Source organism: Diaporthe citri (genome assembly GCF_014595645.1).
Source record: "Diaporthe citri strain NFHF-8-4 chromosome Unknown scaffold_7, whole genome shotgun sequence".
In the NCBI taxonomy this organism is placed as follows: Eukaryota; Fungi; Ascomycota; class Sordariomycetes; order Diaporthales; family Diaporthaceae; genus Diaporthe; species Diaporthe citri.
Genome location: NW_025064852.1, coordinates 4,536,362 through 4,556,903, shown reverse-complemented (window position 1 = coordinate 4,556,903; position 20,542 = coordinate 4,536,362). Strand labels below are relative to the sequence as shown.

General features: G+C 54.8%; 11 protein-coding genes across 11 annotated transcripts; 9 read left to right on the top strand and 2 right to left on the bottom strand.

Moving 5' to 3' along the window:
* Positions 1 to 869: 869 nt before the first annotated feature.
* INS49_014383 (uncharacterized protein) lies at positions 870 to 1,861 on the top strand (the record flags this gene model as incomplete). Its single annotated transcript, XM_043175074.1, has 3 exons — positions 870 to 1,028; positions 1,108 to 1,181; positions 1,243 to 1,861. 3 exons carry the CDS (start codon positions 870 to 872, stop codon positions 1,859 to 1,861), a joined length of 852 nt encoding a protein of 283 aa, XP_043022019.1.
* A 450-nt stretch (positions 1,862 to 2,311) lies between these two features.
* On the top strand, positions 2,312 to 5,379 carry INS49_014382 (uncharacterized protein; the record flags this gene model as incomplete). Its single annotated transcript, XM_043175073.1, has 9 exons — positions 2,312 to 2,476; positions 2,674 to 3,064; positions 3,129 to 3,494; positions 3,665 to 3,823; positions 3,880 to 3,925; positions 4,009 to 4,402; positions 4,730 to 4,802; positions 4,911 to 5,012; positions 5,063 to 5,379. 9 exons carry the CDS (start codon positions 2,312 to 2,314, stop codon positions 5,377 to 5,379), a joined length of 2,013 nt encoding a protein of 670 aa, XP_043022018.1.
* A 63-nt stretch (positions 5,380 to 5,442) lies between these two features.
* INS49_014381 (uncharacterized protein) lies at positions 5,443 to 5,939 on the top strand (the record flags this gene model as incomplete). The annotated part of the gene is made up of 3 exons (XM_043175072.1): positions 5,443 to 5,575; positions 5,659 to 5,867; positions 5,934 to 5,939. 3 exons carry the CDS (start codon positions 5,443 to 5,445, stop codon positions 5,937 to 5,939), a joined length of 348 nt encoding a protein of 115 aa, XP_043022017.1.
* Positions 5,940 to 6,054: 115 nt separating this feature from the next.
* INS49_014380 (uncharacterized protein) lies at positions 6,055 to 7,648 on the top strand (the record flags this gene model as incomplete). The annotated part of the gene is made up of 4 exons (XM_043175071.1): positions 6,055 to 6,212; positions 6,396 to 6,714; positions 6,851 to 7,173; positions 7,228 to 7,648. The coding sequence occupies 4 exons, from the start codon at positions 6,055 to 6,057 to the stop codon at positions 7,646 to 7,648; spliced, it is 1,221 nt and encodes a 406-aa protein (XP_043022016.1).
* A 1,742-nt stretch (positions 7,649 to 9,390) lies between these two features.
* Positions 9,391 to 9,630, top strand: INS49_014379 (uncharacterized protein; the record flags this gene model as incomplete). Its single annotated transcript, XM_043175070.1, has 1 exon — positions 9,391 to 9,630. The coding sequence occupies one exon, from the start codon at positions 9,391 to 9,393 to the stop codon at positions 9,628 to 9,630; it is 240 nt and encodes a 79-aa protein (XP_043022015.1).
* A 1,232-nt stretch (positions 9,631 to 10,862) lies between these two features.
* Positions 10,863 to 12,573, top strand: INS49_014378 (uncharacterized protein; the record flags this gene model as incomplete). Its single annotated transcript, XM_043175069.1, has 2 exons — positions 10,863 to 11,828; positions 11,896 to 12,573. The coding sequence occupies 2 exons, from the start codon at positions 10,863 to 10,865 to the stop codon at positions 12,571 to 12,573; spliced, it is 1,644 nt and encodes a 547-aa protein (XP_043022014.1).
* A 2,260-nt stretch (positions 12,574 to 14,833) lies between these two features.
* On the bottom strand, positions 14,834 to 15,847 carry INS49_014377 (uncharacterized protein; the record flags this gene model as incomplete). Its single annotated transcript, XM_043175068.1, has 4 exons — positions 14,834 to 15,514; positions 15,577 to 15,633; positions 15,693 to 15,749; positions 15,815 to 15,847. The coding sequence occupies 4 exons, from the start codon at positions 15,845 to 15,847 to the stop codon at positions 14,834 to 14,836; spliced, it is 828 nt and encodes a 275-aa protein (XP_043022013.1).
* An 806-nt stretch (positions 15,848 to 16,653) lies between these two features.
* INS49_014376 (uncharacterized protein) lies at positions 16,654 to 17,130 on the top strand (the record flags this gene model as incomplete). Its single annotated transcript, XM_043175067.1, has 3 exons — positions 16,654 to 16,767; positions 16,823 to 16,882; positions 16,966 to 17,130. 3 exons carry the CDS (start codon positions 16,654 to 16,656, stop codon positions 17,128 to 17,130), a joined length of 339 nt encoding a protein of 112 aa, XP_043022012.1.
* A 96-nt stretch (positions 17,131 to 17,226) lies between these two features.
* Positions 17,227 to 17,652, top strand: INS49_014375 (uncharacterized protein; the record flags this gene model as incomplete). Its single annotated transcript, XM_043175066.1, has 1 exon — positions 17,227 to 17,652. One exon carries the CDS (start codon positions 17,227 to 17,229, stop codon positions 17,650 to 17,652), a length of 426 nt encoding a protein of 141 aa, XP_043022011.1.
* Positions 17,653 to 18,208: 556 nt separating this feature from the next.
* INS49_014374 (uncharacterized protein) lies at positions 18,209 to 18,975 on the bottom strand (the record flags this gene model as incomplete). The annotated part of the gene is made up of 2 exons (XM_043175065.1): positions 18,209 to 18,880; positions 18,943 to 18,975. The coding sequence occupies 2 exons, from the start codon at positions 18,973 to 18,975 to the stop codon at positions 18,209 to 18,211; spliced, it is 705 nt and encodes a 234-aa protein (XP_043022010.1).
* Positions 18,976 to 19,610: 635 nt separating this feature from the next.
* INS49_014373 (uncharacterized protein) lies at positions 19,611 to 20,503 on the top strand (the record flags this gene model as incomplete). Its single annotated transcript, XM_043175064.1, has 3 exons — positions 19,611 to 19,700; positions 19,791 to 20,288; positions 20,387 to 20,503. The coding sequence occupies 3 exons, from the start codon at positions 19,611 to 19,613 to the stop codon at positions 20,501 to 20,503; spliced, it is 705 nt and encodes a 234-aa protein (XP_043022009.1).
* Between the last annotated feature and the right edge of the window lie 39 nt (positions 20,504 to 20,542).

Below are 20,542 nucleotides of genomic sequence, written 5' to 3'. Positions count from 1 at the left end.
CGTCCAACATCCCCAAAGGCCCAGATGCCTTTGTGAACCTTGACACATTCCTCAGCCGGACAACGATTTAGATGCTTTCCCAACTTCCCATGTCCTGTCCAAGTTGGAGTCCATTCTTGATGATCTGCTCACCAACTGATGCTCCCAAAGAACACTGTGACATGACTGGTCACCCAGTTCCCATCCACGTGCTATCATCAACTTGTGACTGACGGCTCCCGTGGAGAATGTGATCCATGTCGACTATGACCTCCTTCTCTCCCTCACAGTAGGCCTACTTGATCCCGCATAGCCTGACCATTGTGAGCCTGGGCACACCGTGAATGTTTTGACCCTTCGGGATCTCGTCAAATCTCGCTGCCTGGAGCCCCTGATCGGTCACTGTGGCCCGAGTATGCTTTCTCGCGATCCCAACTCCTGTGGAGCACAACAGTGACTGCAAGGGCAGAGAATGGTGTCCTGCTGCCATTGCCAGTACTCCCAGTGGTTCCAGTCAATGAGATCCGCGATCTGATCGTGAAGCAGACGTCTTGGCCCGGGCCAATCATGCTTTGGGCAGCTATTGACGGCCAATCAGGACGTGCGAGCCGCCTCGCGGTCTGAACTTTGAATCCCTTGACTGGCAGATATCGTGAGATTCCATGGGATATCGCGAGGTTCCGTGGGATTCCGGTAGACGACACCATCGTCGGTGGGCCCTCCGAAAAACTACTTAAACCCCCAGCTTCTTCCCAGAATCCTTCCCTTTTTCTTTCTTTCTTCTCCATCTTCCTTTCTTCTCACCATTCCTCAAAACCCAACTCCCTCAACAGTCGACAGAGGTCGACCGTCTCCTTTCGGCGTCCGCCCCCACACCACTTCGACCGTATATGAAACGAGTCTCGCCCGACACCCTCGAAAACTTCGTCTTCAGCTCGCTCAAGCTGTCCACAACCGCTTCTCTCATGCGGAGAGCGGCTCTCAGACGTCGAACGCCCGTTTCGGAGACATCGGCGGTCCGACGACTCCCACTCCTTCTCAACATGCCCGTCAGCCTTTCCGCAATGCCACCACGCCATTCCAACAGTTTGGCCAACCTCACTCCCAGTAGCTGGTCCCAACCCGCAGCTAGAGGGCTGCCTGGGAAATCGCCTGGGAACTCGTACTGAAGTTGGTGTTGGAGGGGCAGTGTTGCCGGTCCCGTAAGTATTCGCCTCCGTTGTTTCGCGCATTTCAGTCTTGCTGACGCCTCCGTCTGAGAAGACGACCAAAGGGTCGGCTCACCTCGGTTGACAGGGGTGGCCAGAACAGTCAGGTCCCCGGTTCTGTTGGTCCGGCCAACAACCCGGCCTTCGGACCTTGTCCGAATGGCCATGACCCTGCTCTCGACGAGTTCACATTGGCCCCCGGCCAGAGCATGCACCATGTCTCACTTGCATCCTCAAGCAGCAACATTCATGGCAAAGTTCATGGTCGCCGCGAGACCAATCTGAACCCCAGGACTGGTGGCTTGAAGACAGAGGTCAATGCAGAAAACATCTGGAACGCCACATCAACCTCGGCGAACGATAATCACAACTTCTCCAAATCCATCAATGTACAAGGCTCACAGAGATGGCCACCTGCCCCAGGATTCGGCAGTGAGTACATCCAAGGGTACAGCTTTCCCGAAGGCCTAGCCCATGGTCTCCCCAACCATGGCCTCCCCAGCTTTCCTGATAACCAGGCTGTCGGCCCATCCTTCGAGTTCGGTTCGGCGACGGGCAGCGTACCCAACGTCGACAGCTCTTCCTCGTCCAGCGGCCGAGTGAACGGAGAGTTGGAAGCTCTCCGAGCACTTCCTTCGGCAGCTTTTCGTCCTCCATTGGACACCAAGACATGACGTCCTTCTCTTCATGGCTGTGCTGATTGGAGGCCGGACCAACGACTTCTTCAAACAGGCTCGAAGCCTCGCGCAACCACAGCTCCATGTCAACCCCGAGCTTGAGGATGAAGTTGAACAACAGATCCGGGCTCGTGACCACGAGAAGGACTCAGCATTCTCAAGGATGCTGGACCTCGTGAAGAAGGGTTGCCCTGGAAAAGCATGCAAACCTTGGCATCAGGCCAAGAGAGACCAGTATGCCGCCGACACGGACTCCTCTGCCAGATCGAAGTACCGACATTGTCTTGATGAAGGGGGGTTTTCCAGGCCCGAATTTGATCACCATCGTGATCAAGGATCAAGAGGAGTCTTGCACAATCGACAAGGAAATGGCGATGGCGCACTCACTCTCCTCCTGTCCGACAGTATGATCACCTGACGCCTCAGGGGAGGCTAGGTTGCATCATAATGGGAGCCATGGCCAAGAATGAGACGCAGAACAGCCAGGCGAAACCAGGGGAGGGCAAAATCTCCTCGAGGCAGACGCCGCCCGAGGAACACCACGCCAGTGCTATCGTCCACCTGGAGGCCTGTCTCAACAACGGCCCCCAGTCCGTCCACAAAAGCCGTGGAGTGCGTGCGCATCTTTGCACCGCATCGTTTTCGCCAACACGCCCGCTGATCGACGAGAGCACCGAATCCCAGAGCTTGCCGTCGCCTTCTCTCCACTGGCACTGGGGCCCACCCTCACTGGCCCCATTGACACAGCCTACTCTTGCGGAACGCTCTGCATTACTACCACCTATCCCGTGGCCGGACCTGGGTTGTAGGCTGTGACAGTCGCGGCCTATAAAGCTCCGAACAAGCGCGAGGTGTATCTCCAGATCGTCTGTTCCGCCGCGATCGTTGCTGCGGAGAGTACAATCTTAACAAGCACCGGACCTTGGCCGCCGTCCAGAGGGACGGCCAGTATGACGCTCGGCCCCGGAATCGACATTCCGGCAAAGATTCGAACGACCGAGTTCACGTACCTGAAGAGGAAGACCAAAGGAACCCTGCGGCTACACATAGAGCAGGAAGCCAAGGAGCTGAACGAGCTAAACACCAGGATCTGTCGCCTTGAGCACTTGCAGCGAATCCGCAACACCAGAAACCAGGTGGGATCGCTGCACGATGGGAGTGGCGAGTGGCCCCAGAGAATTGCTCACAGGAGCACGCACTGTGACCGGGGCGACATTGGATTCCCTCTTGACGATCCGCGGGCTGTTTGGGACTGAGTCCGAAGTCGTGGACAAGACGTCTCTCAAGAGACCATGTCCGGCATTGAACGCCCCGAGGGAGACACTACTGCGGCCAAGCCTGATATTGAAAGGTGCAGAGGCACCTTCCACGGGCATGGAAAAGGGCGATGTGACCGCCGAGGAGGCACCCTCGACGGCCAAGACCAAGAACGATCCCCTGGCAGAGAGGGTCCTCGCCATCAAGATGGCTATGCTTCCCGGCATCATTGAGTGTCCTAATGCATATCGCGAGGCCCCTCAAGAGAACATGTCCGGCATTGAAATCTCCAAGGGCGCCGTTGCCGCCGCCGCTGCTGAGGCGGAGCCTGATGTTGAGGCTGCTGAGGGTCCTATTCACGCCAGTCGTGGCGGTAACTCTCCAACCTCATCGACTGCCAGTGTGGTGGGATCTGATCCGGCCTGGCCTGGAGAGGCCAGTCGGCAGACATGGTGGCTACCTCGTCCCAGACGCTCGACGATGCCAACGAGTCCGGCCTCATTGCTCAGTAATTCGACGACGAAGTAGCTCGCATCCACACAGCTCGTGATACCACCGTCGAGGCCGCCCGGGCCAATGAGAATGCCGACCTGGGGGCGGCTCTGAGTGCTCGTCGTGCCACAGCAACCTTCGACACAACAGCAACACTGGCCGACAGCGACACCGCCACCACGAATACCACACCACTGTCTCCGTGTCGGAGTAAGTAGAGTAACCTCATGATCTTATCAGATGCTTGCCTCGCAGAAGCGCCTCAGGGCGCATCACTCGTGGCGCACCTATGGCCGTTTTCGCGGAGTGCCAGTGAGCGTTTCTTCGAGCGCTCCACGTCCAATTTCTCCCGACCACATTGCTCCGAGCCCCATTGCTCCACGCCCAACACTCAGCTCGTACCGAGCCAGGCACAAGGCTATGGGCAGTTTCCAAGCAGACTTCGCAACGATGCAAGGGCTGAACCAGGGCTGTTTGAAACTCTTCCACCAGATAATCCCTCCTGGACGTGTATTCAAAAGAGAAACACCACGAGGCCCCAACGTGGAGCCCACAACACGCTCCAAGTCAAAGCCGAGCCCAGGTGGGATCTGGATTGCAGTTGGGGTCCTCATCGGCCATAGGGCCGAAATAACGACAACATGTCTGGTTTGGAAGGAGATGGTCAAGGCAAACACTACCCAAGAACGATACCAAGTCTGGAAAGTCATGCTCCAGACCATGGACCCTACCTCAAAGCCATGGTACTGGAAGGAAGACATCCAGAATGCCACCAACGTTGGTAATTCCGTAGGTACCGAGGAGAAGTGTAACCAAAACGTCAATGGCACACAGGTGCCTCTTGATATCGTTGAGTAGAAGTCGCTCAACACCTGCAGAAGTCCAAGCACTGAGATTTCTTGACAGTTCAGCAACATCGTGGACAAGCCAATGAAGAGACATTCCGCTGACGGCGGGCTATGTGTAGCAGCGCATTCGAAGCCCTGAAAGACAACTGAGGAATTCCGGCTTGCCACCCGCTGCCCTGTTCACGGTCCTGCTGTCTGCGATGACTCGTCTTGGGAAGACAATCAAGCACCTGCATTGGGCTGATGAGGCCTATGGCGAGTTTTCCAGCATCGAGGGCATTTCTCCATCAACGACCCGGACGACGGCGACGAGATCAAGGACGACCGCCACAAGAAGACTTGTGACGCTCGCTTTCGCGCTGGTTTCAAGCACGATAAGGACCAGCCTAGCCACTTCCTTCTCACCGAACAGGAGGAGAAGTTGGGTCGAGATTAGGGTCTCGCTCTAGTGGAGGCCGCAGAGCGCAAGCTTCCCGCCATCAAGCGGGGTGAGGGCGTGGTCGATGATGACATGCCCACCCAGCAGGAGTGGGAGGACAAGGGAGACCAATGTCCATTGACCTGTGGCTCAGTCTTCCCTCCGATACACTCCCAAGAAGAGCATCCCAGGATCCCAGCAGAGCACCCCTGAGCACCCCTGAGGCCCAGCATCAGAGTGGCAGCGCGACGCCCGAGTCCATCACTCCCAACGACTGCGGTGGCTCTTCTGGCGCCTCCGACAACGACAGTACGCTCAAGGTTCCCCCTTCAGGCCCAGAGGAGCCTGACGACACCACTAAAGAATCCATCGAGTACAAAGGCATTGGAGGTGCTATCCAGAAAAGCCTGGAGAGGCTTCAGCAAGGGCACCCGTTCAAGTTCAAGAGGACAATATCAAAGTCCCCGATGATATCCGCGAAGTCCCCCAGCTTGGATTGAAGACAGAGGAGGTCGCTGAGGATGAAACTCGGGGCGAGACCATATGCTCACAAAGCAGAGAAGATGAGCTCCCTAACCCCCAACACCTACCGCCGGTACAAGATGGGCACTGAGGCCATGTTCAGTCGGCTCTTGGAGGCTCTGGACAAGACTGGCATAACTCTGGACACAAGACTGGAGGATACTAGCATCAGACGTAAGCACACACCTTGTCTCATACCTGGGGTCTTTTGGCTTCCATGAATGAATGAGGACGGGAGGATGCTGACCATTACCCAGACCTCCTCAACCTTGCATCTCGAGCCCAGAGATCGGGTGCGTCGATGCCGTACGAAGTTCTCCACTCACTTGAGGATGCGCTCAAGATACGAAGGCATCATGGGTTTGCTCTGACTTCCAAGCCGCATCTAGAGAGCTGCTTCCTGGTGGTCCACATGAGTTCACAGGATGAGCCTGGTCCGCATCAATCCAGGAGCACCATTCCCTTGGTATGTCGTTCAGAGCAGGTAAGGCATGACCGGTCAAGACTTGTTCCGTCGCCAAGCCCCTCAGAGCGATAGGATTGCTGGCACTCCTCTCCATAAACTGCCATGCTCACGATGAATTTGAAGAGAACATTGATGCTGTCAACGCCGAAGGCGCCAACGGGTCCACAAGGAAGTCAGCTACCCCATCATGCGACAGCACGAGGTTGACCACGTTCTCGTCGTTTTTGACGGTCTCCTTGGCTACTCGGGCGATTACATCAACAAGTTCCTCTGGATGGCCAGGATTGCGGAATGTATCTGGCCTGACGAGGTCAAGGAGCGCTACTTCTTCACGCCGCGTGGAGAGTAACGTGTCGATGACGGGGCCACCGATACTATGAAGAACTCGCTGGTGTGAGAATCAGTCTTCCACCACCTTTCGGGCCACGAAATGGGACGAAGGATATGACGGACAGCTGGCCCAGTTCCAGCCAGATAGGTTTCTGGTACATAACCAACTTGCCAGTCTGGCGACGCAGCCCTGGCAAGGAGCCTGCAACTCCATCACGAGACCGCCGAGCCCGACCTGAAGGACTTTGTGGACGAGGAAGAGTGGCTGAAGAACACCCTCGACAAGCTCCAGCGAAATCTTGCCGACCACATCAAGCTCATGGAGGATGCCTGGGCGCGACATTACATCAGCGTCGCGATGGGATTCCAGCTGACCATCACGAACTTGTTCATCGAGCTCGCCGTCCGTTTCAGAGACCTGAGCCAGAAGGCTACGGCTCTGATTGACGCCATTAAGGCAACTCGCAGCGAGTTGTCCATCATTGAAGTCGATATCGCTCGCACAGAGGTCCTCCAGGTGATCCAGTCACAGCTGCGTCCTGCAAGCAACTTCAGCGACGCGCTCCAGCGACCACCCGGGACAAAATTGGCGGCCAGAGGGCCGCCCTGGAACACGCCCAGGGCCTCGGGCTGAGACTGATGCAGACCGCAAGGCGCGCGATGATGCGAGCGCCGTCGAGTACCAGGCGAAGGCGTTGCAGAAATACAATGCCGAGCAGCAGCAGAACCAGCACAACAGAATAATCAGTACAATCAGCAGCTGGTGCCGGCGCGTAGCCAGGGTTTCGGTGGTCCGTGGTTTCGATACCGACTTCCGGTGGTTCGAAGACGATTCCCGGGGCGTGGATGACTCTCGCATGGTTGCTGGACGAGAGCCCTTCAAGCCCATGAATGCGGGGCCGGATCTGGAGGCGCCAACCCGCCCTCTCACCGAGGAGGAGAAAATAACACGAGACATGAAGGGAATCTCGCACAGGTAGCGCGGGTGATGGCTCAAAGGAGCCATTCAAGCCCATGAATTCGAAGCTAGATCCGGAGGCGGCGAACCGCCCTCTCACCGAGGAGGGGATGGGGTACTCAAGGCGCGTGGCGAGCTCAAGGCCGAAGAAATCAAGCTCCTGAATGCAGAAATGTTCACCAGCTGGTGGGAGGTGCTGGAGAACCAGCCCTCCTTCAACATGCTTCGCGGCATGATGGTTGCGCTCTTCGTGGCATCTGATGCTTTCAATGGGAAGGATAGCCGTCACGAGCTGATGCGGGCGCTGTCGCCTGCTGCACAGGAGGCCGTTGTTGACGAGTTGATGCGTCAACACGATGATGTCCATCAAGAGGTCAGAGACGGCGCCGTGCGCCTGGAGGAGTACATCGATGATGATGAGGGGATCGAGGAACTCACTCGGATTCGCCGAAGAGTTAGCACCAAGGTTAGAGACACAGTTCGGATGAACTGACACACTTCATCGAATTTCAATGGCGTACCGAGCGAGCCCCGCGACCCCCACGGTAGTGGTCAAACTCGAGAATCGGGGCCAAGATCCTCAATCTTCACCTGGGGGCTTCCTGCGGTCCATCATCAATGCCCAGAGGGGCATGCTCCGCTCCGTCGCAAATGCCCATGGGGGCATCTCTCAACCTCAACGCCGAAAAGTTTGTGTCTTGGACTCCCGTGAACCTGGCAACACAGAGCGACCAGGTGCACTGTGTGGGTGGCTTGCTGATCCTTCAATGCCACTGAGAGGATCGACAACAACCCGATCCACCTGGCCACCTAGAACGACCCTCCAGCCTGTCTCAGTGGCGAGCTGGCTGGTCGTGTGCCAGAGGGGCACTGGATGAAGTCTTCGTGGCCGGCGTGTTCGTTCTCAGATCGCCCCTCGATTCCTGTGTCACCAAGCAACACCTAATTCGATCGAGGTGCCGAGAATCAACGATACCAGACTATGAAAAGTCACCGGATGAGAGCCGATGGGGTAAAGCCTGGACAATAGATATTTCGGCTTCGTGAACATGGCTCAGGCGGTATTCATAGTGCTGCACATACCGAACCAGCCCATGCCGAACAAGCCCACGACTTGCCACACATTGATCGTCAGTGCCAGAAACGCTTCTATCGCAGTCAGGGGTCCTAAGACGTACTCCGGGTTGAGTGGAGCCTGTCGAGTAGCCGACGAGGACGAGGCCCGTCTCAGAAACGGACAGTATTGCCAAGGCCATTCACAACCCATTGCCAGTGTTTTTCATCCTTTCTGCCCCCAATGGGTTGAAAGGCTTCGAGAATGAAGCGCCAAATATCAAAGCAAAGACAAGAAGGAACCGTGGACGCCTCCCATTCTTCCCTATCCGAGGAGTTCACTGAATACGACCGAGACACAGCCATTTCTCGGTCTGTCTTCCAGATCGACGCCCGAGCCCTCAGGAAGATCCGCACGATCTGCTCGCCTTCCTGCACAATCGATCCCCCAGGTGGCCGCTCCCGCTCGGCCAAGTTCCTTGCAAGTCGACGATCGGAACTGATGACGATGAGTTCATGGAGACCCCTGGTGTTTGTGACTGGGCAAACCCCAAGTTTGCAAACATCCCTGAGGGCATCTGCCTTGTCATTTCCTCGCACTTGAATCCAATTGTGGTGATTTCCAGCGCACGAAACTGTCAGGCAGACGAGTGCCACACGCAGATGGTCGTGTTGTGATGACACGTTGTCTTCGGTCTTCCGAAATTCCAACGGGCCACTGAGGCAAGAGTGCCTCGGTGATAGCGAGTGTCCGGAATGCTGAAGGCCCTGGTAATGCCAGTGTTAGGGTTGCCAGTATTGATGGAGTCAATGAAGTAGTGGTAGCTTGCGACCGCCATTTGATGTGGAATAGATGGCATGTTGACTGCGCCAGGTCGCAGCGAAACCCTCCAAGGCAATCTCAATCGACAAAGAACCGAGCATCACCAATACCAGCTTCGGGCCAACGACTTTGATCAATCCATGGTGTGGTTTCACCGGAATACCTGGCAAGGACGGACCACTCATTGCGGATTGCGGCGCTCTCCATCGGGGCTGGAAATGAGCTTTTTGCGGCCACTTGGTTTGTTTTCACGCGGAGGCATGCTGTTGTTGTGGCGCTTCTCCAATCTGAGGGTCGCAAATAATATTTCGCTAGGGTCCCAGGAAACGAGAATTGGCAGCAACCAGCCTTCGAAGACAATGATAGCTTTTGACGAAACTTTCACTGAGGACTGTCTTCTCAAGCAGACCACGCTCGGCGATGACCTGTCCTCCCAGAATGTGCTCCTAATCCGGCGTCTTCGTCCTGCCAGGAGATCGGTAACCTTGTCCGTGACGAGCAACGACAGGATAGTCCAGGAGGTCTTCGAAGAGGGCGAGGCCCCCAAGCAGGCCCAGCCCATCCACCGCATCCGCGCCAATTTGTCAGTCAAGATCTGAAGGCGCATGGACGTCCATAGCAGCGAATTGGACACATCTGGGAATAGAGTCAAGGTCGGGTTTCACCGCGGTCATCGAAACAGAATCCTCCAGTCCATTGTTGAATACTCATCTCCATGAACGTTGAATGGGGTATAGAGGTACCCCAGGCGGGGTTTCCAGTTGCCCCTGGTCTCTCCTGATTCCGACCGGATTGTCGACCATTGTCAGTGTTCCGCACCCGGCCTCGGCGACAACTTCGGTGGTAATCCCTGCTTCTTTGAAGAAAAGGGCGGCCCAAATTACCCAGTCTGGGCCCGGACGCAGGCGCTCGCGGATGATTGATTCCACCAGAGATGAGCTTCACCTACCGATTCCACTGGTGGAGATGACGAGATCGTGTCTTTCCACTAGTGGCAGATAGATGTTTTGGTACAGAGGTACCCGCTCCTCCATGTCTGGCACCAGCTGCGAGCTCAATTTCCACCGCCATTGTGAGCCCGTAGCTCACAAATATGGGCTGTGGTGGGACTTTGGAGTTGGGGTGCGTCGGCTCGGGAATGGACCTGAGCTACCGCTCAGGCAGGTCTGGTGGGTTCCTTGACCAAGTTGATAGTAAGCGGCCCCTGCAATCTTCAGTCGTGTACTACAACATCTCCAATTAGCTCTTGTGTCTGACGAGTCTGATGATAGTGGGAATCAACTTGGGTGGCCTTGTGAGGGTCAACCAGCAGGAGCTCGGGGAAGAGCAAGCCCAGCAGCAGAAGGAAGTGTTGTTTCAAGACTGACTCTGATTCTGGTGTCGACCTCTGGGGTTGAAAGATGATGGAGAACAGCAACAAGTGCTTTCCCATGTTGCTTGCTGATGAGAGCGAGGGGGTTGAGAGATAAGTGAACGTCGTGAGCAGGAACTTATGGCAGCAAAGCTTGTTTGCCTACCTGCGCCTCAACCAAGACGCCGCCGAGCTCCACCTGGAGAGCTGTATGGACGACGGGGCAGGACTCAGCAACAGCCGGGGCAGGCTTGCAGGACGCTTCAACGGCGAGGTCCAGCTCATAGAGCATGTCAACGTGCAATTTTCGATCAGCTCTGCCATGTGACTCGTGGCTGCCAATAGAGCTCACCCTAGCTCCGTTCACTTTCCAACCCACCTTTTTAACGGAAACCTCGCACGACAGAGCAGCGAGAACTTTTCTTCTTCTGTCAACCCTCTCAATCTCCTCAACACAACTTGCACCTCAAATTCAATACGATGTCCCCTTCTGATGTCAAGAAGGACACCGAGGCCGCCAGCGAGTTCGACATGGCCACCGAAGCCAACATGGGTGTCACCCCAAACATGACCACCCCCGAGGCTGCAACTGCCTCCGCTGTCGAGCAGCAACCAACGAACCCCCATGTGAATGATCTGCTTGAGGTAATAGCCACCAGTGCCAGCGAAGCGGTCTCTAACGAAGTAATCAAGAGCGATGAAGCGCCAGACACTACCAAACGGGTCAGTATCGCCGGACAGGTCAACATTACGGGAAAGGTCAATCTCACCGCTCAGATCGACCCGAGCGGACGGGTCACCATCATCGGAAAGATCAACCTGGATGGACTGACCAATCTGGAAGGAATGGCCGCGTTGAACGGACAGGTGAAATTGAGCGGGGAAGCCGACATCACCGGACAAGTTGTCGTAAGTCTGCCCGATATGGTCGCCCGCGACGCGGTGGTCGTCGCGCCAATACCAAGGCCGCAACACGCTGACGCGTCTCTGTTCCAGCCGGCAAACTTGCTGCGCCGTCTGACGCCCGAGCTGAGAAAGCGCATCTTCGACCTCGTCGTGGCTGATGGCGTGCCAGGCGCGCCTCATCCGATCCGAGGCGAGGAGCAGTTCATCCGTACGCTCAAGTTGCCCAATATCACCATGGTCGATCGGCAGACTCGCGACGAAGTCTTGGGACCCCTGCTGCATGGCAAACAGTTCTCGGTGCAACTGCCTCGGGATGAGGACAAGATCTCGAGGCTGGAGTCGCTCCAGGAGCTGGTCATGAACCGCCACCGCGGTCTGGGATTCGATTCTAAAGAAATCCTGGAGGACATGAAGGAGCACGCCAAAGCGACTGAGGATGAGTTCCATGAGTACCTCGCAAAAACACCGGATCTGGACCTCTGCCCGTTTCCATATGTTGGAAGCCTGATCGTCACTTACAACGGTCGCGTCAGACTCAATGTCGACGATGGAACTTCCAATTGGAGCCCACGATCCTTTCTCGTCGGCTTCCGGGTGTTATGACGAGGAGGGCTTCGAGAATTGGCGAGGCCACCCGAATGAGCGAAAGCAGCTCAACGGTGACGGCGGCCTCGACTGGAGGGACTTTCGCGGTGTCCGGAAGGCGTTTGTTGCCGCTCTCATCAAGAACGAAGATTGGTTCTCGTACGTCCCCTACAATGACGTTCTGCTGCATCCCATGATCCAACACCTTGTGAAGGCGCTCTGCATGTTCGGCTCAAGCCAGAGTAAGCCGCTGCGTTGGGTGGAGGTCATCGTCTTCGAGTTCATCGATATCCCCACGGGTCTTGGTGTAGAGTGGTCTTACCTGAACTACGGCGAGGCTGTTTACCAGTCTGAGCCTGATGATGGTTTCGGAGGCTTTCCTGATGGTCGGTTCATGAGTGGTAGCGAGGACAGCCGGGAAAGCTGGGAGAAGGAGAGCAGCGCTGGAGAGGGCGATGAGGATGATGAGAATGAGGATGAGAAGAGCTCAGAGGACGCTGACAACTCCGAGGATGGTAACAGCTGTGAGGGGCAGGGCAACTCGGGCGACGACAAGTCTGATGGTGACCACGTCGACCAAGAGGAGGTCGTCAAGGCCGAGGAGGAGGCTCGGGAGAAACCGGCTGGTGGTGACGAGATGCAGGCCGACAAGGAGTCTGAGGGAAACCACAACTCCAAATTTGAGTGTGAGGGCGCCTGATTTGACCACGAAGTTATCGTCATCCATCCATCGATATCGGGTCTTCCCGGGTGACTGGATAAGGGGAGATTTGCTCCACATACAAGAGTCGATGACGATGTGTGATCCAGCATCAAAGCAAAATGGAAAGATAAAAGTGGAAGAAAAGGGCCAGGAAAGGAGGCGTGGCACTTGAGCAGCGTGTTCAGTGCACTTGGCCCAGATGCCGCCAGATCAACTCTGGACCTCAGACTTAGGTGGTTAAGAAGCACGCTTCGCATTAATTGACGATAACAATTTTTATAAGGCTTTCATCTGATTGATGATAGTTGGCCCATTTGTGCAACCACGCTTCAGAGCCGGAGGCATGATCTGTGGTGGGTACCTAGGTATTTAAGTGCCGTACATGCTGTCATCGCCCAACTGAAAAGATTGATGAAAGCCCCTCTGTCGGCTCATTTATGATTCATTTGTGATTGCGCAGATTGCTCACTGGTGTCTGCCAGCCGGAATCTGCCTTTCGCATTCGCAAGTTGGCAGTCACCGCGCATGACGAGGCAGGCAGGAACGGAGCTCTGTCGCACTTTCCACAACCAGCACACCTTGCTTGCTTTTCGGCGCACCTAATTTCAAGTCGCAAAGTTTGCCACCGGCATCACCACTCCTCACCAAGCAGACCAACACAATGGCCGTTAGCATTGTCAATGCCAAAACGACGCCACTGTCATAATGGACTCAGTCACAGACCAAACTTCTGCTGCCGTGGATGAAGAGGTTTGACTTCTACCATCTCTTCTCTTCAAGCAAGCCAACCTCCCCAGCTGGACCCCGTTGACGCGGTCGCAGGCTACCGAGAGCTCAATTGCTATGGATATTCACACCTTTATCCAGGTACCCAACAGATAAGGTTTTTAAATGCATGGAAATGAGATGGAAACCACTCATAGAATGCCATGACAGCGTCGGTCCTTGTCTGACTATAACAAGCCTGGCTGTAGACTGGGATGACGGTGGAAGATTATACTGCATAGGCATGATGGCTCTCTATGCCGCGAGATATCTGGCCTCCAGCGAGAGCCCTCTGCAGCTTCTGTCACTGCACGACTTCGATATCTGTCACAGCAAAAACTACCCCGATTTCTCTGCCGGTGGGTTTTATCGTGTCTCAAGACCTTCGCATTCCCAAGCATATAACACTACTCCCTCGATCTTCAACCTGAGCAGCCCCACCTCAAAAGCCCTATTCCATTTCCTTCACTATCGCAGGCTCTAGGACCTTACAAAGTTCCAGAACAGGTCCCCATGGAGCTTCGTCCGGCTGACTCGGAGATGCGCTGCACATCAGAGTAGCCACCCACATGCTAGTTTCTGCGCGGTAAAGTTGGTACATATGTAGGCTGCGCAATTAACTCATTCATCCTTATCCAGGCACACAATTCGAAGTGAGTGGTGCTCTAGTCCAGCGCTATTCTGAGAGTTCCTACGCAAGCCTCCACGCTTCAGCCGTACCTCAAGAGTTTCCATTGAAAATGGAGGCACACAGTAAGATGTATGTCAGTGCCCGTTTTTAGCCTCTGGCCGTCGGCCGTCTTATACTATTTTGTTGACGGTACTGTTCCATGGTCTCACGCTTGACTGCACCTGATCCTGAAGTCCAGCTTGTCAAGTGCGCGATGAGCGGCTCTGCCAGGAATCACTTGCAAACAGCTGAATTGATCACCTATTTTGACAGCTCATCTTCTGTCTTAGAATACGGGATTGCCTCGTATCAGCATCAAGGCTGGAAAGAAGGCGGCTAAAAGCTCCCAGTTGTTAGACATCGTGGGGCCCAGCAATTTCGTGGCTGACAACAGAGCGTGTCCTGGCCAAAGCCAGGGTGGCAACGACTTGGCTGGCGATGTATGCTTAGAGAAGGACATGTCGGTATGCCTCGGACATTATTTGAAGCCAGTTAAGATAGGCTTTCGTCTACCATTCATGATGCATACTTTCCACGTTGGTTGCAAGTATGCCTGCACAACTGGCCCTGGGACAGGGAGGTTAAACCTTTATCTTACAGAATCAGATAGGTAGAGAACGTGATGAATTCTGACGGTGCATTACACTGTTAAACTAATTTTGCGGGACCGTTTGATGCTTGTGTCCACCTGAAACTTGATTCGATCTGCAAAACGGATCTCCCTTGGTAATTGTCTCCATCATCGGTACCCAAGATAGTAGGCGTTAGGATAGCTGAGAATGTAGCTATAATCACCAGCCATCCATTTTTCCACCACCCGCTTCAGCCTAAGTAGTACTCAATTCCGATTGCCTTCTCAATAGGCTGGGCGCTCCCGGTGAAGCTCATGTTGACGAGGTCAGAAGCCTCCTTCACGCTGCGGAATCTGTCTCTGCCTCCCAATTTATCTCTGCTTCCGAATGTCACATTCTTGACAATCCACCGGTATTTGGTAGGGTCGAAGGGTCCTTTCTCGGTTGCAGAATCAGATGTGAAGGGTATGCGCTGTTTCTCGCTTCGGATGCACAGACTGCTGTACGTTTGGTTGGCGGCCGTCTCTGGATCTACGTCGTCCACAACTGTGCTGTAGACTTTGCTGTAGCGCGGAGGATCGCCGTATGTGGAGGGGTTGATCTGGACGACTATGTTCATGATGTATCGCATGGGACTCTCGTCCGTGGGAGAGGTTGTCCGCCGTCCGAAGTACTCCATCATTTGGGTGAAGCGGTGGAAGAGGACAGGGTCTTGGTCACTGAGACCATCATCCGTTGCCCAAAGCAGGAGATAAAAGTTGTTCCCAGCGTAGTAGATCGGAAGAGCCTCGGCAAGGATTTGCCTGTTCACTAGGGTCAGGGCTGGCGGGGTGAGGTTGGTGATCAAGCGTGCGTAAAACCTGTCAACCAGGGCAAGCTGATAGATCTTGTTTCTGATCTCCGCAGGCAAATCAAGAAATCCAAGGGGCTCCTATTGTAGTGCTGTTAGCTAATATGGCGATAGAATGATGTAGACGATGGAGGTAAACGAACGGGCTTCTTCTGATTGATCTCCATCGCGGGGCATTTCTGGTTGTCGTCATGGTCAACCTGTTCAACCGATCAGTCACCATTCTGCAGCGGTGGGGTTCAGCTGGTGAGTCACGGACCTCTGTACCATCGGGACCATCCATCATGCCGCTCCTTTCCACTTTGTCGTCAAGAACCTATGGTGGAAGGTGTGTCAGCTTCGCATCGTGGGGAGGGAATCTGCAGCAAGGTGTGAACGAACCTCCCGTTGATCTTGGTTCTGGTCTGTCGCCATTCTGGGTTGAAGAAAACAGACAGAGTGTGGTACTTCGGTCCGAACGATTCCATATGTTGACCGTCCATGGATGGTCGGGTGGCGGGCGGTGGTAGGAAGGGAAAAGGTGATGAACTGGGAGGGGTGGAAGGCAGCAGCAAACAGCGCCACAGCTGGGCTGAATTACGGAATGAATCACGGGTGTCTGTTTGTAGACGGCCCAGCGAAATCCAGCTTGGACAGCCTGTGTTATCTCTGGACGTGTTGGATAGTCTCCCCTAGGCGTGTGGGTTAACCTTCCCTGGGTGTGTCGTATACTCTTCCGTGAGCGTGTTGGTTCTCTGGATTCAACTAAGTGACCACCATATGGGAGGAGGGCCGGTTGTCCAAGCTTGAATCTACCCGTCGTCAGGCAAAAGACGATGTTTAAGGCTGGTCGGTTCGTAGGGGCAAACCCGCTTGAGAAGTAAAGCGGCCGATGAAAATGGCATACCTATAGATCCGCCTACAGAAGAGTGAATGAAAGGAAGTGAAGAAATCAGGTAATCTCCCATGCACGCCGGCGTTGCGGTGTGTAAAGGCCAGAGAACGGTAAGTCCTAACTAGGTAGCCTACAGCTTCCTGCAGTGAGTCAGCATGTACCTGCGAAGTGTGACTGGCGTAGCAAACAGCTTCTACAGCTCTTCACCCTGACAACCCTTCACAAGTCCGTTCAATTTCCATTTCACACGTGAGCCCTAGGATCTTAAAACATGCGCTCCCAGAATGTCGTTGTCCTTTTCGAAAGCCACACCTGCAACCTCCATTTACCTCACAACCTCGACAACATGGAGGCCGACACCGTCTACAGTGCGACGGATCGCAATGAATTGGAACCAGACAATGCCTGTCAGATGAAGCCTGAGCAACAAGACGCCAGAGCCCCTGACGGTGCAATTCAGGTCAGTGATAATCCGACTCCAATTCTATGCCCCGCCGCTAACTCGTTCTCTTCAGCAGCCTCACCCTGATGATGCCCCCATGGTTTCTGAGACTGCGGTCAGTCCTATGAAGGAGGTGAGACATGTACTTGGGCACCACAGTGCTTTGGCGTCGGTCATCTGAATAGGTGGAAACTGACACCATACTGCTGTTTCCAGAAACCTTTTCCATTTCTCCGTCTGCCGGCCGAGGTCCGCAACATGGTTTATCGACAACGTCGGATCTACAGCACCACAGTGTTGATCACCCTCCCCGACCTACGACAGGCCCCAATCACCCGTGTCAACCAGCAACTGCGCCAGGAAACTCTCCCGATTTTCTAAAGCACACACCGATTCGAATTTTACCTTCCCTCCCTTCCGAGGGGATATGATGGTGGCAACAACGAGGATCCCAGCCTTCTCGACCATGTTCGGAAGATGTTGGGTGCCTTCATGCCCAGCCCGAGAAACACCCTACAATCCAGCAACTTGCGATTTCTCTCCTCTCTGAGCTTTCACATTGACGTCAAACCTCTACTGTACCCGGAGGGCCTCATCTCAGTGGGTTTCGTAATGGCCAGCTTCCAGCTCGAAAACGTTGAGATGGAGGCCTCGGTGTGTACTAAGGGCCTCGACTGGAACCGTTACGAGGACGTCAGACTCGCGTATTTGGCGGCCATAGATTCCAGCCTGGCATCATCGGATGCCAGGGACTTTTTCGAAACGGTGAACATACGGTGTGACCGAGCCAACCAAGCTGCGAATGAGCTGGTGGCCCTGATGTGCTTGATCTCGGGGCAATGCCCGCAGTTGACGAGTCACGTCCACGCCATCACTTTAGGCCGCGATATAGTGATCCTTTAGCCGACAATCATGCGTCGCCGGCGGTCCACGACGAATCGCACGGGTTGGAGCCATGGCACGGAAGTTGATGTAGCAGGAACACTCAGCAGGGGATACGGATTAGGTTACCGGCTTTCATGAACACGTCAAAAGCAATGCAAGTGTTTCAGGTCGCCTCTTTATATATGTGTCGCAGCGTAATACGCAAAATGAGAGACACAAGGCATAGGTCCATATGCATCCTGGGTCCCAGCTACCTCGTTACCAGTTGACAAGGACACCGCGGCCCCACGCTACTAGCTTGCTTAAAGTATGGACTTGGGTGATGCTAATACCTATGTGGTTCTCCAGGTCTGAGTAGTACAACATTAACGACAATAGAATTTGAGTACGCTTTCTACGGTAACAGGATTTGAGATCTTCGGACAGTACACGACGGCTGATATTTCTCACATATTGCCTAATTCTTACTGAGTTATACCAAGTCCACACGGGCATTCACGGCCTCACGGGCCATTTGAGATACCTTTTCGTACCTCGGCTCTGAATATGTACATATTCCTTCGATTTGAAGTTGTTAACTTCGTGTGCGAAAGGTATCTGAACAGCCTGCCCTGAAATGGGCTGCCTTCCACCGTGTCGTATTGAAAGATGCCTGAAGGTTGTACGCCTTGAAATAGCGGCTGTCGACCTCGATGGAGAACAGGGACCCGGCTGGCAGCCAGAGCAGTTCACCAGGGCCGACGCGCTCCGTGTCGCCATCGACCGTCGCCCGGATGTACCCATCCGAGACGTGAAGAGCGTGGTTGACGGTGGAGAACTTGAAGCCGCCCTTGAGGATCTGCGTCTTGTAGGCGCTCGAGCCCTCGATGGTACCGAGCGTGAACTTGTTGTCCGACTCGGCGCCCGTGATGAGGGGACGCACTACGGTAACGCCTAGGACGGCGCTGGGGCCTCTGCCATTCTGTAGGAAGTAGGGGCCAGGCCGGGGCTGGGCGTCAGTCTTGTCGCTCCAGGGTTTCGCCTCGGCGGCCTTATAACCCCGGACGGGGATGACGTCGAATTCCTCGGCGGCCTCCTTGACGCGCTGGGGCAGGATGGCGTGAGGGTCCCGGTCATCGATATCAGGCCACAGGTGTCCCTCGTAGTGGTCGCCGATCTTGTGGAAGAAGGGCTCAAAGGCCCTCTCGACGATGATGCCGACGATCTCGGTGTGGGGAGACAAGAATTGGTACGAGTGGACTGTTCCCTGCCATATGTGTTAGCATCTATGTCTCGTTGTCAGCCCTGGTGTGTCTTGCTGCAACTTACTGGTGAAACGCTTGCATAGTCTCCTTGGCTCATGATTCGGCACTCTTCGTCCAGCCACACCTTCATCTATCCACTTAAGACGAGAAAGTCATGACGCGTCTGCCTGTGGTAATGGAAAGGCACCGGGACTGGCACGCGAGAGGCAACACCCGCGCCCCCTACTATGGCAAAGGTGTTGTCGGACTCCTTCATGGGCACAAGGTAGCGGGTTGTTCCGGCCGACGTGGGCACGTAGACATTCTCGCCACCATAGGCCTCGACTATGTACGGCTTTCCATAGTAGGGGCAACAGCTTGCGGGGCCTACATGGGTCCGCTCGGAATAGCCACCGAGGATCCGCGATCGGAACCCGGCACGGAGATTTGATTGAACTTAAGTAAGGCGAATAAAGGCAGACCTCTACGATGTCTAGTCCAGCACCGTGGGGTAAGAATGCAAGGTTGTGTCTGAGGCACATCCGGGAGAGCATGCTGCAACCACGTTAGCGTCACATGGAAAAGCCGGCTGCGAACAGTATATCATTGGATGAAATGGTGCGGCATTTCCAGCACCGGTCAACTTCCAGCCTCTCCAAGAAATGATTATTAAAACCAAATATGCCTTGATGGGGATACCGAGGAGGCAAGTTGGCCACATCCAACCGGCTTTCAGTGACTAGAAACTTTACAATGCCTCCCATTCTAGAGGGTCTCCAGGCCAACGTCCAAACCGCATTCAGCTTCTTTGGCCATGTACCAACAATCGTGCTCGTTCCAGCGGTCATTGGCGCGCGGTAAGTCGCCTGCATATTAGAGCCTTGTATATTGGTGGCTATTGCCCAAGATACTGAAGAAGTGAGACAAAAATAGGCTGCCGTTTACCTCATCTGGACTACCGTCTACAACCTGTACTTCCACCCGCTGAGCTCATATCCTGGACCGAAACTATGGGCCATTACCGAGATCCCCTGCGCGCTCATGATGGTCCCGGGAGAATCCCACAAGCAGACGTTGGAGCTTCACAAGAAATACGGCCCGGTAGTCAGGCTCGGGCCAAACTGGCTCAACTACGGCCAGCCGGAAGCCTTTCCGCTGATAGCCGGGCACCGCAAGCCGGGAGCCGGAGTGAATGAAAAGCACGACAGGACATGGGAGACCCTTCGAGACACCATCATCGGGTCCAAGCGCGAGAACCACACGCGGTACAGGAAGGCACTGGCCCACGGCTTCACAGCCCAGGCCATGCGCGACCAGCAGCCACTCATCATGACGTACGCAGACCTGCTGGTTCAGCGCATAGGCGAGCACAGCGATGGAGGGAACAAGGCTCTCGATATGGCAGCTTGGTGTAATTGGATAACATTCGATGTGAGTGCCAGAAATGAAACCGGTTGAATATGGGAAGAAGAAGCAACACTATGAAGAAAATTGGAGGATGGATCACTGAATCTTGTCTGTCCCCAAAGATCATTGGCAATCTCACCTTCGGCGAGCCCTTCGGCGGCCTGGAGAATGTGGCCTACCACCCGTGGATCTCAATGCTCTTCCAGGCACTTGGGGCTACATTCCCACGGACAAGGTAAAATGCCCATACTACGCGGGGTGAGCTCGAAATGATGTTG